Source organism: Pelophylax lessonae (genome assembly GCF_965119305.1).
Source record: "Pelophylax lessonae genome assembly, contig: HAP1_SCAFFOLD_232, whole genome shotgun sequence".
Classification (NCBI taxonomy): Eukaryota; Metazoa; Chordata; class Amphibia; order Anura; family Ranidae; genus Pelophylax; species Pelophylax lessonae.
This window is the reverse complement of record NW_028120100.1, coordinates 24,359-43,682: the sequence shown is the minus strand read 5'-3', so window position 1 is coordinate 43,682 and position 19,324 is coordinate 24,359. Positions and strand designations below refer to the sequence as shown.

Genomic DNA, 19,324 nt, shown 5'->3' with positions numbered 1-19,324 from the left:
GAAACAATCTTTTCTCTATAGCAGTCACCCTGATATGGAAGGGTTTTGTCACCCTGCCATAGCAGTCAGAGTCAGTTAACCCTACACTACACTACGGTCCCCTTACACGTAACACTTTCCCTACAGAAACGAAATTATTAAATCTAACTATAGTGGAAAATAGCACCCTAACTACACTAGATATCCCTTTCCTCACACTAATAATTGCTAAATTACACTTTGTAGCAGAATTAACAGAACTGCTTCCACTCTCTTCCATGTCCCTGTATAACAATGCTAGGAATTTGGCGGGGGCTATCTTATATACTGGGGGGCGTATTCACTAATGATTGGACTATGGACCCCCTAGTCACTCCAATCACATTCCTAGCATTCTCCTGCCCCCTCAATTGGCTTTTACTGATGGTTCTGGTCCAATCACAGGCTTTTAAAGCCCATTTCCTGTACCATTGCATTTTGGTCGGTTCTGGTTGCCGAATTCCAAACTTTTTCAGCAAAAAGTTCGGAATTCGGCTGAACCTCGAACAGCCAATGTTCGGGTCGAACCGATGGTTGACCCGAACCGTTCCATCATCCCTATTTAGGATGAGACCCAGATATTCCAAGCCATGAGTTGGTTCCAGTACTGAGATCTTCAGGTTCAGGACCCAGTTGAACCTTGGCAATGTCAGGAAAGTTCTAGCAATGCTGTCAGCCAGAACCTGAGCGAATGGAGGTCTTCCAGATTTCCCACAATGAGAATTCCCTAAGAGTACAGCAAGGCTAGCCCTGGGGCCAGAACCTGGGTGAACACTCAAAGTGACTACTCCATACTTCTGAGTAGGATTCCTGAGCCTCCAGTTCAAGGACAACCTGATTTACAGTGCCAGGTGACCTGGACTGTCCAAAGAAGGGACTAAATTATCCCACAATGTCACAATCTTGTGTTTTTGGGGTCTGTAGTGGAACTGGGTAAATGGAGCTGTCTACAACAGTGGTCTCCAAACTGCGGCCCTTTGATTGCTTTTATCTGACCCTTGGAGCACTATTTCATCCACTGAGACCAACAATGGGGCATAATTCCTCCCACTGACATCAATGATGGGCAGAATTCATCCTAATGTCACCTACCAAGGGTGCACATTTCCTCCCACTGACACCAACAATGGGGCACAATTCCTCTCACTGACATCAATGATGGGGCACAATTACTCCCACTGACACCAATGATGGGGCACAATTCCTCCCATTGGACCAACGATAGGGCACAATTTCTCCCATTGGCACCAATGATGGGGCAGAATTCCTCCCAATGTCACCAACGATGGGGCACAATTCCTCCCACTGACACCAATGATGGGGCAGAATTCCTCCCATTGGACCAACGATGGGGCAAAATTTCTCCCATTGGCACCAAGAATGGGGCAGAATTCCTCCCAATGGCACCAACGATGGGGGCATGATTCCTCCCACTGACACCAACAATGGGGCACAATTCCTACCACTGACACCAACAATGGGGCACAATTCCTCCCATTGGTGAACACTCAAACTGCAAAAGAGAAGATGAACCAGAGAAGCTGAAGACTCACAGCAAAGGGGAATAATTGCTGGTGCGCCAGAAAAACAGGAACATTCAAGTATCCATCCTTGATGTCCACAGTGTTTAGAAAGTCTCATTTATTATACTGTATAAGTATTGGCAGGAAGTGTTAGATAAGCAAAATTCTTTATATGATATTGTGCTGACTCTGAATCCCATTCTTTTTCTTCTGGGTTATGTAGATTCTCCACAATGGATCATGATCAGGTAGTGGCTATTACAAGATCACTTTTTTTACAGTGAGGGAAAAAAGTATTTGATCCCCTGCTGACTTTGTACATTGGCCTACTGACAAAAAATGATCAGACTATAATTTTAATGGTCGGTTTATTTTACCAGTGAAAGACAGAATAACAACAAAAATATCCAGAAAAACGCATTTCAAAAAAGTTATAAATTGATTTGCATTTTAACGAGTGAAAACATGACTTGGTACTTGGTGGCAAAACCCTTGTTGGCAATCAAAGAGTTCAGACGTTTCTTGTAGTTGGCACACATCTCAGATGGGATTTTGTCCCACTCCTCTTTGCAGATTCTATCCAAGTCATTAAGGTTTCGAGGCTGACGTTTGGTAACTTGAACCTTCAGCTCCCTCCATATATTTTCTATGGGATTAAGACCTGGAGACTGGGGCCTGTACATGTGCTTTCTTGAGCAGGGACGCTGCAGGATTTCAGTCCTTCACGGCGTAGTGTGTTACCAATTGTTTTCTTGGTGACTATGGCCCCAGCAGCCTTGAGATCATTGACAAGATTCTCCTGTGTAGTTCTGGGCTGATTCCTCACCGTTCTCACGATCATTGAAACTCCACGAGGTGAGATCTTGCATGGATCCCCAGACCGAGGGAGACTGACCGTTATTTTGTTTCTTTTATTTGTGAATAATCGCACCAACTGTTGTCACCCTCTCACCAAGCTGCTTGGCGATGGTCTTGTAGTCCATCCCAGCCTTGTGTAGGTCTACAATCTTGTCCCTGACATCCTTGGACTTCTTTGGTTTTTGCCATGGTGGAGAGATTGGAATCTGATTGCTTCTATGGACAGCTGTCTTTTATACAGGAAACAAGCTGAGATTAGGAGCACTCCCTTTAAGAGAGTGCTCCTAATCTAATCTCATTACCTGTATAGAAAACACCTGGGAGCCAGAAATCTTTCTGATTGATAGGGGATCAAATACTTATTTCACTGATTAAAATTCAAATCAATGTATAACTTTTTTAAAATGCTTTTTCTGGATATTTTTGTTGTTATTCTGTCTCTCACTGTTAAAATAAACCGACCATTAAAACTATAGACCGATCATTTCTTTGTCAGTGTGCAAACTTATAAAATCAGCAGGGGATCAAATACTTTTTTCCCTCACTGTAGCACGTAAGCCTCACGTTGGGTTTCACCCAGTCCTGCTACCCTCGGAGACTCGATCTGGGAAATGGATAAACGAATGTTTGAGAAATATACTCATGCTCAACGTAATGCCTCCCGGAATTTTGAAAAAGAGTTGAAAATAATGGTAGGATGCCTCACGTTCCAATTTTTCCTAACTCTAACGTTTAATAAAGGTTGGGTATGTTCTCTCTTATTGGTGGAGAGGGACAGGCCAGGGACAACCTGGTTTTCAGTGCCAGGTGACCTGGACTGTCCTCAGAATGGACTGAATTTTCCCACAATGACACGATGTTGTGTTGTTGGGGACTGGGATGGAACTGGGCAAATGGAGATGTGTAGAGCAGTGATCTCCAAACTGTGGCCCAGGGGCTAGATTCCCTTTGCGTGTGTAGCACAATTCCCAGCCACGGTGCTGGATATGGGTCCCCCTGGGTCACCGGTAGCAACAACAGCACATTTAGGCATGTTTCTCCAAGTGTGAGCACTGAGACAATGACCAATCTAGTATCTTTGGGTTTTTAGATTTATTTAGGAACTTGGACAGGAGAAGGGATGAGTGGGATTCTCCTGCAACTGAACTATGCACAATCTAGTGGGGACTCTGAAAAAATGCTGCTTGATGCTGGTTATCGCTGGCTGGATGCCTGCTAACGCTGACTTGACGCTGGTTAACACGCTGGTTAACACTGGCCAAAGTCCGGTTAACGCTGGATTGACTCTGTGACTTTACCTTTGACTAAGGAAGTCCTTTCTAGCTCCCTGAGGTACTCTTGCCTGAGGTAGCTATTTATACACCTTTGCTTTACTGCTGAACGCTTCAGGGCCCACACTGGCACCCCCTTTACTTCCCTATCTTCAGAGTTTGGACACTTGGCACCCCCTTTCACTCCCACGACTACTGGTTAGCTGGCTCCTGGATCCCCTTGACTTTCTGGAGTGCTCCCCTCTCTTAGGCAGACCCTGGGCAGATCTTAAGTACTCACGATACTGTTTTTCCTGAAGGCCTCTGCCCAGCAGCTCCACTCGGTCAGCAACACTCCGGAAGACTAATGTCATAGACAGGTTGCCAAAAAGTTTAGGGCTTTAGAAAGGGCCTCCAATGGCTGTCAATGTGGTGCCTTCTCCACTCTCCATCTCACTAATAAAACCCCAATGGATGACTCTCTATGAACTGATCACATTCCAATCACCGATCATCTAATCATTGGTAAAAAAGAAGACTCGGCACAGAATATTGTACGAAGCGTTTTTATTGTACAAGATCAGAATAAGCGATTACCACACAGTAATGATATGAATAAAATAAAGCTTAAATCTTTTATAATAGAATTAACAAATGTGTCAAATGTATTAATAATCATACATTGGTTGGACCAATAAAAGGCGGCTACTTCAATAAATCAAAAAGGAACAACAACATGAAGCAACCAATAAAAAAGGTTCACCAGTGAAAGATAAATCCTGATTGGCTGCTGTGGGTTAATGCATGCTACAGTGATCTTTTTCCATCCAGTAGGTTAGATCTATATACATATTTATAAGAAGAACATAAAAAGAATAAAGCATTTCCCGTTAGGTCCTCATGCAGTTGCATAATAGGCCATGCATTGTAATGATTGCCCACTTGTTGCCTTGTGTATTGCCCGTCTATTGCCTCATGTATTGTCATGAATGATCACCTGTTGCCTCATGCATTGCCATAATTGTCCATCTCTTGCCCCCTATAATGTAATGATTGCCCACTGCTATATAACATTTCCAAAAAAAAATAATTAAAAAAAAAAAATCAATTTTTTTTAACATTTTAGGCCAATTTGTTTTCTGCTACATATTTTTGGTTAAAAAAAAAAATTGCAATAAGCGTATTTTGATTGGTTTGCACAAAAGTTATTGCGTCTACTAACTAGAGGAAAGATTTATCTCATTTTTATTGTTTTGTTTTTTTCTTACTAATATTGGCGGCAATCTGCAATTTTTAGCGGGAATGCGACATTGCAGCGGACAGATCGGACCCCTAACTGACACTTTTGGGGAGGACCAGTTACATTAGTACAGTAATCAGTGCTAAAAATATGCACTGTCACTGTACTAATGGCACTGGCAGGGAAGGGGTTAACCCTGTGGGTGATTTATGGGGTTAACTGTGTACCTAGGGGAGTGATTATAACTGTGGGGGGGCGTGGCTTGTAAAATGACCATAGAGATCTGTCATCCTATATAGAAGGCTCTCTATGATCATTCCAGGGAAGAAGAACGGTCAGATGTGTTTACAAAAGCCGACCGTTCTTCTCTCTCAGTGGGGAACGATCGCGGTTGACCGGCAGCAATCGGAGACGCCTGACCCACGCATCGGCTTCCCTGCTGATGAGTGGGGGTGGGAGTGTGCCGGCGCCCCCTAGCTGCCTCCAAGCAACTGACGTAGACCTACGTGGGTTTGCCTAGGAGTACCGCGGCAGTAAAAAGGCGGCGTGTGGTAGGGAAGTGGAGAAGTTTGAGTTGAGGTGACGGGGCGGAATATATGGAGGAAATCCATTAGAAATCTTCCCCCAATCCAATCTGTGTGAGAGGAGAAAACATCAATTCCCACTTCTCACCATCAAACGCTCCCCACAGACACACGCGGTAGGCGGGATCTATCTGCTATGTGTAGGAGGGGCCTTCCTAGTATTATCTCTCACTTCTCTATTCCATATAAACAGCACTTCATCTAAACCGCTCTGCGCAATTTTATACCGGAACATGTTAGGTATCTATTTACTCGGCGTGACCTCATCTTTCACAATATACAAAAAAAATTGGGATAACTTTACTGTTTACTTATTTTTAAACGCGGGGAAATGTATTTTTTCCCCAAAATGGCGTTGGAAAGAACCCCTGCGCAAATACCGCGTGACAAAAAAATATTGCAACAACCGCAATTTTATTCTCCGGAGTCTTTGCTAAAAAATATATTTAATGTTTGGGGGTTCCGAGTTATTTTCTAGTTAAAATATTGATTTTAACTTGTAAACCACATGAGTCAGAAATGGGCTCGGTCCTAAAGATAAAACAGTTCCCGCACTTTGAACATTAACAGGTAAGCTCACCTGTGTGTATTCTCTGATGGCAAAGGTTTCCTTTATTAATAAGACATTTCCCGCACTTTGAACATGAATAGGGAAGCTGACCTGTGTGTATTCTCTGATGGCGAAGAAGGGTTTCTTTATTATTAAAACATTTCCCACACTCTGAACATGAATAGGAACGCTCAGCTGAATGTATTCTATGATGGCTAAGAAGGTTTCTTTTATTGTGAAAACATTTCCCGCACTCTGAAAATGAATAGGGACGCTCACCTGTGTGTATTCTCTGATGGCAAAGGTGGTTTCCTTTTTCATTAAAACATTTTCTGCACTCTAAACATGAATAGGTATGCTCACTTGTGTGTATTCTGTGATGGATAAGGTTTCCTTTATGTATAAAACATTTCCCGCACTCTGAACATGAATAGGGACGCTCACCCGTGTGAGCTCTCTGGTGCTCATGAAGGTATCCTTTGTAACTAAAACATTTCCCGCACTCTTAACATTTATAGGGACGCTCACCTGTGTGTATTCTCTTATGCGTAAGAAGAGCTCTTTTATCCTTAAAACATTTCCCGCACTCTAAACATGAATAGGGACGCTCACCTGTGTGTATTCTCTGATGGCTAAGAAGGTTTCCTTTTTTATTAAAACATTTCCCGCACTCTGAACATGAATAGGCACGCTCACCTGTGTGTATTCTCTGATGACTAAGAAGGTTTCCTTTCTGATTGAAACATTTCCCGCACTCTGAACATGAATAGGGACACTCACCTGTGTGAATTCTCTGGTGCTTAAGAAGGTATCCTTTTTGGCTAAAACATTTCCCACACTCAGAACATGAATAGGGAAGCTCACCTGTGTGTATTCTCTGATGCCTAATAAGAACTCGTTTATCATGAAAACATTTCCCGCACTCTGAACATGAATAGGGACGCTCACCTGTGTGTATTCTCTGATGGCTAAGAAAGGATACTTTTTGATTGAAACATTTCCCACACTCTGAACATGAATAGGGAAGCTCCCCTGTGTGTATTATTTGATGCAGAAGAAGGTGTCCTTTCTGATTAAAACATTTCCCGCATACTGAACATGAAAAGGGTTGCTCCCCTGTGTGTATTCTCTGGTGCTGAAGAAGATTTCCTTTTTGACTAAAACATTTCCCGCACTGTAAACATGAATAGGGACGCTCCCCTGTGTGAATTATCTGGTGCTGAAGAAGGTTTTTTTTCTTTTTAAAACATTTCCCGCACTCTGAACATGAGAATGAATTCTCTCCTGTATGAACCCCTTTATGGTATAAAGAAGATTCCCTGAGATGAGATGGTTTCCCGAACCCATTGGCACTGTGAGATATTAGAGGACTATGTGAAGTATCAGGAGATTCCAATGATCTCCTCCAATGGTGAGGTCTGTCATGTATATTATGAGGAACGGGATTTACTTCTGGAGAAGATGCCATGTCATTATCTTCTGTAGTCACATCTTCCTCCGATGTCCTTCTATTCCCACCACAGAGTCCGTCTGTCAGAAGACAAGAAAAATTACCAAGAGTTTTCCACACTCATATACACTGCTCAACACTTTATAATCAGTGTATAGCATCAAGTCAGGGAAACTCCCTCCTGGGATATTTATCTGGTCAGTCAAGTAGCAGAGGGGGTTGTTACCAACAGGTGCACTAGATGGGCAACAATGAGACGACCTCCAAAACAGGAATGGTTTTACAGGTGGAGGCCACTGACATTTTCCCTACTCATCTTTTCTGAGTGTTTGTCACTAGTTTTGCATATGGCTGGGGTCAGTGTCACTACTGGTAGCATGAGGCCATACCTGGACCCTATAGAGCAGGGGTCTTCAAACTATGGCCCTCCAGCTGTTCGGGAACTACAATTCCCATCATGCCTAGTCATGTCTGTGATTGTTAGAGTTTTTCAAAGCCTCATGGGATGTGTAGTTCTGCAACAGCTGGAGGGCCGTAGTTTGAGGATCCCTGCTATAGAGGTTGCACAGGCAGTCCAACTCCTCCAGGATGGCCCATCAATACCTCCCATTGACAGAAGGTTTGCTGTGTCTCCCAGCACAGTCTCAGGAGCATGGAGGAGATTCCAGGAGACCGGCAGTTACTCTAGGAGAGCTGGACAGGGCCATAGAAGATCCTTAACCCATCAGCAGGACCGGTATCTGCTCCTTTGTACAAGGAGGACCAGGATGAGCACTGCCAGAGCCCTACAAAATGACCTCCAGCAGGACACTGGTGTGAATGTCTCTGACCAAACAATCAGAAACAGACTTCATGAGGGTGGCCTGAGGTCCTCTAGTGGTCCCTGTGCTCACTGCCCGGCACTGTGGAGCTCAATTGGCATTTGCCATTGAACACCAGAATTGGCAGCTCCACCACTGCACCCTGTGCTTTTCACAGATGAGAGCAGAGTTCACCCTGAGCACATGTGACAGACGTGAAAGGGTCTGGAGAAGCCGTGGAGAACATTATGCTGCCTGTAACATCGTTCAGCATGACCGGTTGGGTGGTGGTCAGTGATGGTCTGGGGAGGCGTCTCCATGGAGGGACGCACAGACCTCTACAGGCTAGACAATGGCACCCTGACTGCCATTAGGTATTGGGAGGAAATACTTGGACCCATTGTCAGACTCTATGCTGGTGCAGTGGGTCCTGGGTTCCTCCTTGTGCACAGCAATGCCTGACCTCATGTGATGAGAGTATGCAGCCAGTTCCTGGAGGATGAAGGAATTGATACCACTAAATGGACCCCACGCTCACCTGACCTAAATCCAATAGAACACTTCTGGAATGTTATTTTTTGGTTAATCTGACGCCACAATGTTGTACCTCAGTCTGTTCAGGAGCTCAGCGATGTCCTGGTCCAGATCTGGGAGGAAATACCTCAGGACACCATCCGTCGTCTCATTAGGAGCATTCCCTCGACGTTGTCAGGCATGCATACAAGCACGTGGGGGCCATACACACTACTGATGATTTTTTCACCTTGATTTTTGGGGTGTCTTTGATTTCAGCCCTCTGTAGGGTGATAATTTTCATTTCCATCAAACTATGTGGCATCCTTTCCTTCCTAACACATTACCCAGTCCATACCAGTACAGATCCTATACCCAGTCCATACCAGTACAGATCCTAGCACATTACCCAGTCCATACCAGTATAGATCCTAACACATTACACAGTTTATACCAGTATAGATCCTAACACATTAACCAGTTTATACCAGTATAGATCCTAACACATTACCCAGTTTATACCAGTATAGATCCTAACACATTACCCAGTCCATACCAGTATAGATCCTAACATATTACCCAGTCCATACCAGTATAAATCCTAACACATTACCCAGTCCATACCAGTATAGATCCTAACACATTACCCAGTCCATACCAGTATAGATCCTAATGCATTACCCAGTCCATACCAGTATAGATCCTAACACAATACCCAGTCCATACCAGTATAGATCCTAACACATTACCCAGTCCATACCAGTATAGATATCCAGCATGATATTTTTCCCCATTGAGATCTGATGTGTTATCAAAGTGTTCCTTTCATTCTTTGGAGCAGTGTATGTTGGTTGAACATTTCAAAGTGTAAAAGAGATCTGTGGTGGAACTGGGTGCAATCACAACACCAAACTATGACAACTAACCAGATCAATGATACCACCCAACCAAACATCACTAAGTAACCTTTAACCCATTCTTCCATAATTACCAGAGCTGATATCTGGAGAAGTTTCTTCCTCTTTAACTGCGTCCATCATCCCATCCTCCTCTGTAAAATGCTGATCACCCCTCACATACGTCTTTTCCTTTATAACCCCAATTTGTACATTTATCAGATCTTCATCCTAAACCAACCAAATGGCAGAAATAATATTAAATACAAAAAGTAATAATAATAGAAGAATGATATCTCTTAGGGCTTGGGACCACTTTCCTACATTCTCATTCACCTGATGATGGTGAGGGATGGTGTGACCTTCCTGTGTGGAATCCCGGGAATACAGAGGACGGGGACATCTCTCTGGTGGGTTTCTGTCACTGGATGACTCCTCCATGGTGTCCTGGTACTGCTTTATGTGTCCTTTTCGAAAATCTGCCTCCTCCATTACAAAATCCTCATCCTCCTCCTCTTTTATCTCTTTTTTAAGGTTGACCTGTGTGGAATCCTGGGAATACAGAGGACGGGGACATCTCTCTGGTGGGTTCCCATTACTGGATCCATCTGTAGGAAACACACACACTGACTGAATACATTGTTTCTATGTGTTTATCAGATGATGGGGGATCTAGGTGGATCCTCCGTACTGCTCTCTCCTTTACAATAAAGACTCCTCTTACCCGGTGATGTGAGGGGCGGCTGATTCTCCATCATGACGTCCTCATAGAGATCCTTGTGTCCTTCTAAGAATCTTCTGAGAATCCTCCTTGTCTCTCCGGTCAGATCTGTGTTTTATTAATAGAGACAAGCAAGAGAAAGCAAAGTGGCAGCATTGGGTCTGGGTAAAGAGTGGGGGACAGAAGCATCAAATTGGGGGTGTGAGGAGTTGAGATCTTCAATGTTTAATAAGGGAATGAGGAGTGGGGAACAACAGTGTTAGATGGGGGGTGAGGAGGGGATAGCGCTGTTAGATGAGGGGTGAGGAGTGGGGGACAGCGGTGTTAGATGGAGGGTGTGGAGCGGGGGACAGAGGTGTTAGATTGGGGAGGAGTAAGGGCAGAGGTGTTAGATGAGGGGTGAGGAGTGGGGGACAGCGGTGTTAGATGGAGGGTGTGGAGCGGGGGACAGAGGTGTTAGATTGGGGAGGAGTAAGGGCAGCGGTGTTAGATGGGGGGTGAGGAGCGGGGGACAGCGGTGTTAGATGGGGGGTGAGGAATGGGGGACAGCGGTGTTAGATTGAGGGGGTAAGGAATGGGGGACAGCAGTGTTAGATGAAGGGTGAGGAGTCAGGGACAGCGGTGTTAGATGGGGGGTGAGGAGAGGGGGACAGCGGTGTTAGATTGAGGGGGTAAGGAATGGGGGACAGCAGTGTTAGATGAAGGGTGAGGAGTAAGGGACAGGGCAGATAGCCTTGTCTGGTGTCTTCTGACACATGCAGAGTATAGAAGGCACAGACACGGTGGGGTTCCCGGTCATCCCGTATATACAGATCTGGGGGCCCAGTTGGTGATGGGGTAGAGGATGGGATTAATGTTAGTAGTGATGAGGGAGGAAAGCTGCTGAATATTTCCAGAGGTGGGTGTCGGGGTCACTCCGAGCTTTGCCTTTTCCCCAGATAGATTATGAGTACCTCGGCCCTGCCTGGTGAGGGCGCTACAGGAGAGCTGGAGGAAGTTTTGCTGCTCATCCTACTTATGTGATTTCACCGGGGGACTGGAATCTGATTCTCAGTGTTATGCGTTCCTCTGTTTCTGCTCCCCCAGACATAAAAACGGAAGGAGGAAATTTTCTTTATGTAATTAAAGATTATAACTAGAAAATAATATCTTATTACCTCCTCTGCTGCCACTTTCAGCTACGTCTCCTCTCTTCTTCCTCCCGACTCACCTCTGAAATTCCTATTTCTATCTGACATCACTTCCTCTGTGGACCAACATCACTTCCTGTCAGTATCTCACATCACTTCCTGTCTAAACCTCCTGTCTGTGCGTTCCATCTGAGAGAAGTCAGGTCACCACCTTGTGGACCAAATTGTGATTTTTGTACTTAGCGTACTTACGGTGATTGTAGGCGTATTTGTTCCTCATAGCAAAACAGTTGAGTTCTCTCGGTGATGTTTTGGTAATTTGCTCTAACAGGTAACTTTTCAGGACTGGCCTTCAGGGTGTTCTCCCTTCATCTTCTTCTGAACAGTATCAGTATTTTTGCTATAAAACTACTTAGAACCCCCAAACATTATAATTTTTTTTTAGCAGAGGCCCCAGAGAAAAAAATGGGGATAGTTGTAATTTTTTATGTCCCACGGTATTTGAGTAGTGATTTTGCAAATCTAATATTTTTAGGGAAAAATACACTTTCATTTATTAAAAAAACACAATACCCCTAAACCTCAATTTTTTTGTATAATGTGAAAAATGATGTTATGCTGAGTAAATAGATACCTAACATGCCATGCTTTAAAATGGCGCACGCTCATAGAATGGCGACAAAGTACGGTACTTAAAATCTCTATAGGTGCCTTCACAGGTGACCTGTTTAGAGTTACACAGAAGATCTAGTGCTAGCTTTATTGCTCTCGCTCTAATGTTCACCTCACATGTGTGGTGCGAATACTGTTTACATATGCGTGCGCGACTAATGTATGCGTTCGCTTCTACATGCGAACATGGAGGGACGGGGGCTCTTTACATTTTTTTTTCTTATTTTTTTTTACTTTTTATCTTTACACTGTCCCTTTTTTACTATCACTTTCATTCCTAATACAAGGAATGTTAACATCCCTCGTAATAGAAATAGGGATGACAGGTCTGTAACGGAACCGCGACCCACACTGTGCTTGTGGACTTCCGTAAGTATACAGCTTCCTCCCAGTCGTGAACATAGATATCAGATTTTCCAGCTGCCCCCCATACAAAGCTAGTAAACAACTTAGCTTGTATAAGTTTTGGAGCCTTATACAGCATGGACATCCCCCTACTGATCAGATTACCACACACAGGTCAGGGGTTGCCTAATTATATTATCATATGCAGATGAAATTGTTTACAGAAATAGAATTAATCTGAACTACTTATCTAGCCATCTGGACAGAAACAATATGTGAGTTCATTAACAATGGGACAGACAGGCTTAACAGAATACACATCACACCTCAATACACAGACAATAGGAAAAGTCCGCCAGTGACAGACTGTCTGTCTCTGATATTGAAGTACAATACATATTATCATATGTGTAAACACAACCCATTTGAAGCAATCCAAACCAATAATTATCTGTCTTTCACTTCCAGTGACGTTGAGTACCGTCACAGATTCTCCCCAAGGTAGACTAACTGATAGCTGATCAGTCTGTGGAAGTCTGGTTTGGGCAGGCCAAACTGGGCTTCTTGGTCACCCTGTGTCACTAATAGACACAGGGTGACTTACACATAAGAGGGGCCTAGGGGGCTGAGATAGGGGTTTCCCAACCTCTCTAAAGTAGGCTGTGTGACACGGGCCCCCCAACAAACGTTACTCCAATCACAGCTCCCCCCTTTTGGAAGGAGACTAACACAGGAGTGGACCACAAACGGGTTGACTTTGAAGGTAGTCTGTAGTTCCAGTCCCCTAATATCTGTACCCACACAGTAACAAATTGTCCCAAATGGAGCATTACTCACCCAGCCAACCTCTGCCTCTCTCGTAGAACATACCCGCAGTGGGAAAGAAGCATGGACTGGCCCTTCTCCCTGGAGTCCTTTCAGCTGCTGGAGAGAAGACAGGGTGGCTGGGCTCACTCCCTCATGACCTGGGCCAACTGCCCATTATCCCTGGGATATAGAGGTGAAGACCGCAGTCCCATCCACTACCATAGGAATTCCATCTTTGGTACATTAACTACTTGCCTTCTGTGCACTTAAACACCCTTCCCATCCAGACCAATTTTTAGCTTTCAGCGCTTGCACGCTTTGAATGACAATTGCGCGGTCATGCTACACTGTACCCATATAAAATTTTTATCATTTTTTTCACACAAATAGAGCTTTCTTTTGGTGGCATTTAATCATCTCTGGGTTTTTTATTTTTTATAAAAAAAAAGAAAAAAGACAGAAAATTTTGAAAAAAAAAAAAGTTTCTCTTATTTTTTGCGAGTAAATTTTGAAAATAAATACATTTTTCTCCTTCACTGATGTGCGCTGATGAGGCGGCACTGATGGGCACTGATAGGCTGCACTGATTGGCACTGATGAGGTGGCACTTATGGGCACTGCTGAGGTGGCAGTTATGGGCACTGATGAGGTGGCACTGATGAGGAGGTACTAATATGCCGCACTGATGAGCACTGATAGGCGGCACTGATGAGCACTGATAGGCGGCACTGCTGGGAACTGAGAGGTGGCACTGCTGGGCACTGAGAGGTGGCACTGACGGGCACTGAGAGGTGGCACTGACGGGCAGCACTGATGGGCACTGGCGGGCGGCACTGATGGGCAGTGGCGGGCGGCACTGATGGGCACTGGCGGGCGGCACTGATGGGCACTGGCGGGTGGCACTGATGGGCACTGGCGGGTGGCACTGATGAGCACTGATGGGCAGCACCATCAGTGCCCACACTCAGTGACCATAGTGCTGCCAGTCAGTGCTCATCAGTGCCTAGATGAGCAGGCACTGATGGGCACTGACTGGCAGCACTATGGGCACTGATTGTGTGCACTGATGGGGGGCACTGATGGTGGGCACTGTGGGCATTGAAGGTGTGTTTGGTGTACCTCTAGTAATCAGGGCACTGGTGATCGGTGCCCTGATTACTTTTTTCTGTGTCCCGGCGCTGTGCAGCTCTCCCTCCTTCCTCACACGCAGGCTCTGTGTGAGGAAGGAGCGCCGGCGATGAGAGATGATCTCATATGTTTACATATGAGATCATCTCTCATTGGACGGCTTGATCACGTGGTGAATGGCCGCTGTGATTGGCCATTCACCACGATCTGTGATCGGCTGTGTCCAAGGGACACGGCCGACACAGATTTCCCCCGATGCGCGCTCGCAGGAGCGCGCGGGGGGCGTGTCACTGGGAGGCCGTTTAAAAACGGCCTCCCGAAAATTCGAGTCCGCGTTGCAGCCGTATATAGGCTGTAGCGCGGATGGCAGGAGGTTAAGGGCAGAGGCAAGCCGCACTCTGCTCTGTTGTCAGCTCCTTAGCTGGGTTGGTGTCATCATTCTGGGGCACCGTCTGCTGCTGGGAAGGGAAGTCAGCTGCTCCATCTTCCTTACCCTCATCTGGCGGCTGGGACAACCTTTCTCTGATACTGTCTCCTAGATGCACAGATCCTGTCTAGGGAGGGAACACAGTTTCCTCCGCTCTGACTGAGTGTTGGGGAGGGAGGACAACAACCTCCTCTCCCTTCTCACCCTGGGCCTCCGGAACTGCCACAGGTGTGGGGCAGAGGTCATTGACTCTCTGCCCTGCTGCCAGCGCTTCAGCTGGGTGTAGAAGTTTCACTTCATCAGCTTGTCACAGGGGCAAGGGGCTGTTTTCCCCAGCTTCCTGGAACTCTGTAGCTGTTGAGGGTGTTGGGCAGCACTTTTGCTGGGGACTCCACATAATCCACTCCGGCTAACTGTTGGGGAGGGAGACTGGCTTCCTCTGCTCCCAGACTGTGTATCTCTCGCTGGGGAGGAAAGATGGCCATCTTCTTCTCCAAACTGTGTAGCTGCTGTTGGGGAGTGATCACCACCTTCTCACCCTGGGCCTCTGGAACTGGGGCAGAGGTCTTGGACCCTCTGTCCAGTTGTCAGTGCTTAAGCTGTAGAAGTTTCTTGTAACTCCACAGATGCTGCTGGCAGGAAATCCCATGTCCCTGTCAATGGTGTAGGAGAAAGGTCAGCTGCCTCTTCTCTCAGGAAGGCTGAAGCTGCTGTTGGTGTTGGGCAGTGCTCAGTGATGTTAAGTCCTGATCCCAGCTGTTCTGCAGGAAAGTAAACTGAAAAGTCAGTGGCCTTGCACACATCTTTCTGGGTCACCAATTGCTGCAGGCAGAGGTCAGCAGTGCAATGCCTGGATGCCCGCTCTTCTGCTGTAGGCTCACTGGGATGTTCCTTCTCAGCAGAAAAGTCAATTAAATACCCAGCCTCTTGAATTGCTGAAAGTCCAGGGCACAGGCTGGTGGCACTCGGGCCCAGTGACAACACTTTGGCGGGTGATTTATCATCCATATCATCCTGCGATGAAAAGTCAATTAAATCTGTAATTCGTGGTTGGGGAATGAAGATGGCTTCCTCTTCTCCCATACCTTTATCCAGCGGCTGGACAGACGCATTCCTCCATCCAAGCTCATCCTAAGCAGAAACAGGTTCATCAAGGTGAGTCAACACTTGCTGCATCCGCCACAGTGATCGACTGATATCTTTTTTTTATTGGCAATACCGATATTTTGGTCATCGCTTATCGGTATCGGCCGATATTTTCGTACATTAAAAATTATATTTTTGTTTTTTTTTTCTTAACATGTACTCTTGTGGAGGGATCTGGGGATCTAAAAGACCCCAAACCCCTCCTCTGCACTTAAAAGCATTCAAAACGCCAAGTTTGGCTGTTTTGAATTCTGTAATTTTTTTGGATTTAGCGCCGAGTACCCGGAAGGGATGTCATGACTTCCGGGTTTTTACATGGAGACCCGATCAGAGCTGAATGCGGCTTTGATCAGATCTTCGGCGGCTGTGCAGGCTGGTTGCCCGGGTTTCCCGGTGGGAAGGGAGACCCGTCCGAGCCGCGGAAAGCTGTGGGAGGGGGCACGTCCCCTCCCGCTCTTTGTAATGACAGCCGATCTCCTTCTCAGGCTATGGACGCCGGTACCGAGGAGATGCCTCTAGCTGCAGGCATCACTCTGGTACAAGCACTTTCCCGAAATATCGGTAATATTGGTCGCCTTGGTGGCCGATTCCGATATATTGGGGAAAGTGCATATCAGCCCCCGATAATCAGTTGATCCCTAATCCTCCATAAAACCTCTGCATCCCAAACCGTGTGTGCAAGTGAGCAAAGCACACTATTACTGTGCCACGTTGTCGATTCTTCAGTCAGGATTTCTGGACTGTCAGCTGGTACTTCTGGATATTCCCAGGTAGGGGAGCCCAGGCCCGGCGCTGAGCAGAGTCTAGCAGCCATCTGTAGGTGATCTTCAGATCACATTTCTGATTGGCTAGAAACTCCAGAACACTTCCGAGATGTTCAGGATCTCTTCCTTGTAATCCTCAATTTCCTCTAACCGCCACTCCAAATTGACTTCAAAGTCGGGGTCCTTGGACAGCCTGTCTAATAACAGCCCCGGGCTGTCGTAGCAAAAGCCTTCCATTGGGCTGTCATCCACTGTCCATGGGCACACTTGGGTTACATACCAGCGGAGGACTCTGTAGCTCTCGTCCAACTGCATCTCCACCTGGACCAGTCTGATTAACTCCGCTTTCCATTCCTTGTGCAGTTGTCTCCCCAAAAAACACCATTCTCATTTCGTACTGCGACCAGTACCTTTACTGGAAGGAGGGGAGGATTTTTCCGTGGGGTCGCTGCTCACGGGCTAGTGCTTTCTCCCAGAGTTCCAAGTGGATTGAATCATGCCATCCTAGCAGGACCTTCTCTGACACTGGTCTCTGTGATTTATCTGTATCTCTCGCAACCTCCTTCCGAATTCCTCTTCCATGGTGGCTGAAATCTGTTCTCTCCTCTTCTTCTCCCCAAACCTTGGATCTCGGTGGAAGTTTGGATGCAGGAAGCATTCCACCACTTGCCACCAATATAACAGAACCGTGACCCACACTGTGCTTGTGGACTTCCATCAGTATATGGCTTCCTCCCAGTCGTAAACATAGATATCAGATTTTCCAGCTGCACCCATACAAAGCTAGCCGACAACTTAGCTTGTATAAGTTTTGGAGCCTTCTCTTTATTGAACAGTCACACAGTTTATATACAGCATGGACATCGCCCTCCTGATCAGATTACCACACACAGGTCAGGGGTTGCCTGATTATATTATCATATGCAGATGGAATTGTACAGAAATAGAATTAACCTGAACTAATTATCTAGCCATCTGGACAGAAACAATATGTGAGTCCATTAACAATTAACAATGGAACAGACAGGGTTAACAGAATACACATCACACCTCAATACACAGACAGTAGGAAAAGTCCACCAGTGACAGACTGTCTGTCTCTGACATTGAAGTACAATACGCATTATCATAATTGTAAACACAGAATCAATTTGAAGCAATCCAAACTATATTCTCAGTGTCCATTAAGTATCCATCTTTCACTCCCAGTGACGGTGAGTACCATCACAAAGTCCTCTTTATGGAGACACCTGGGTGTCCAAAAGACCCCAAATCTCTTTAAAAGCAAAAGATAAAAAAAATAAAAATGATTTACTTCCAGCCTGGATCAGAAGGGATGTCATGATGTTACTATGATCCTCCAAGGCCATAGGGACAATCAAAGAGTATCTGCACTTTGATCATCTATGGGAGCAGCCAGCCACACCATCGGATTGTTCCTTACGTGAACCGGAGAAAACGGTAAGCCTAAAAAACACAGATGAGTGGCAGGAGAATGGGGTATGTCCCTTCCCGCTGCTTCGGAAAAGTCATGAGCCGCTCTAAATGGTTTCATGAGAAAGCCAGTCGCTGGCTGGAAAAAAACATTCAGGGGTTATAGCATATAGCTTCGGCTATAACCCTGGTAAACCACAATGTACACATACGTATTGCAGTCAGCAAGTGTCAGTTCGTCGTTCCCACAAAATGCGTATTCAGGTTAGGGGGCGCCTGTAGGTGAAAACTAACTGCAGATTTGAATAAAGTTGAATAATGCCCATCCTATAGGAGTAGGCCATTTCTGTACCTCCTAGAGCCTAGCTCAAAAAACCCTCTGAGATGGCGTCCTCCCCATCCTGCCTTGTTGCTAGGTTGTTGCTAAGATAATCCCTGCCATTACTGTTTACCCTCACTATTAAAAGAGTGAGGTCTCTACGAAGCAAACCCTGCAACTGTGTGATCCAACTTCCTTTTTGTAGAAGCTCTGAGCTCAGCGCTGCTACGACAGAGGAGATAGCAAACTGCGCTTGAACTTGAATCATAGATGGCCCCATTTTTTCCCACTGACAGGACCGTTTCTCCTTCCAATGGCCACAGTACGCCCCTGCCCTAAAGTCTGAAGGACAGTAAGCTGGCTCATTGTTTAGAACGTTTTGAGACCCTCTGATCTAGAAGAACACAACTATGAGCTCCAGAACTCTAATGCAGAAGCAAAAAGTTGGGTGAACCTTGGATTGAAGAGTCTGAGCCTGGGAACAGAGAGTTTGAAGTTTCTCTTGGGGAAGAAAAACTCTTGCTTGAGCTGTGTTTAGGATGAGACTCAGATATTCTAAGTGATGAGTTGGTTCCAGTACTGAGAATTGAAGGTTCAGGACCCAGTTGAACCTTCGCAATGTCAGGACAGTTCTAGCTATGCTGTCAGCCAGAACCAAGTAATTGTGGGGGTTTGCTATAGGCCACCTAAACAAGGGGAGGAGGTAGAGCTGGAATTTTTAGCACTTTTGGGTAAAGTGGCAAAGCTAG

The 19,324-nt window shown here is 45.7% G+C and overlaps 1 protein-coding gene across 1 annotated transcript in view; it reads right to left on the bottom strand.

Annotated features, from left to right (window-relative positions):
* The window catches only part of LOC309543577 (uncharacterized protein), a 67,314-nt gene extending 56,807 nt beyond the window's left edge, over positions 1 to 10,507 (bottom strand). The window contains exons 1-3 of the mRNA XM_082276042.1: positions 10,407 to 10,507; positions 10,223 to 10,290; positions 10,019 to 10,048 (exon numbers count right to left, since the gene is read on the bottom strand). Coding sequence (XP_082132168.1) covers positions 10,019 to 10,048; positions 10,223 to 10,290; positions 10,407 to 10,440 — 132 coding nt within the window. The 5' untranslated portion in view covers positions 10,441 to 10,507. The remainder of the gene's footprint in view (positions 1 to 10,018; positions 10,049 to 10,222; positions 10,291 to 10,406) is intronic.
* Positions 10,508 to 19,324: the final 8,817 nt, after the last annotated feature.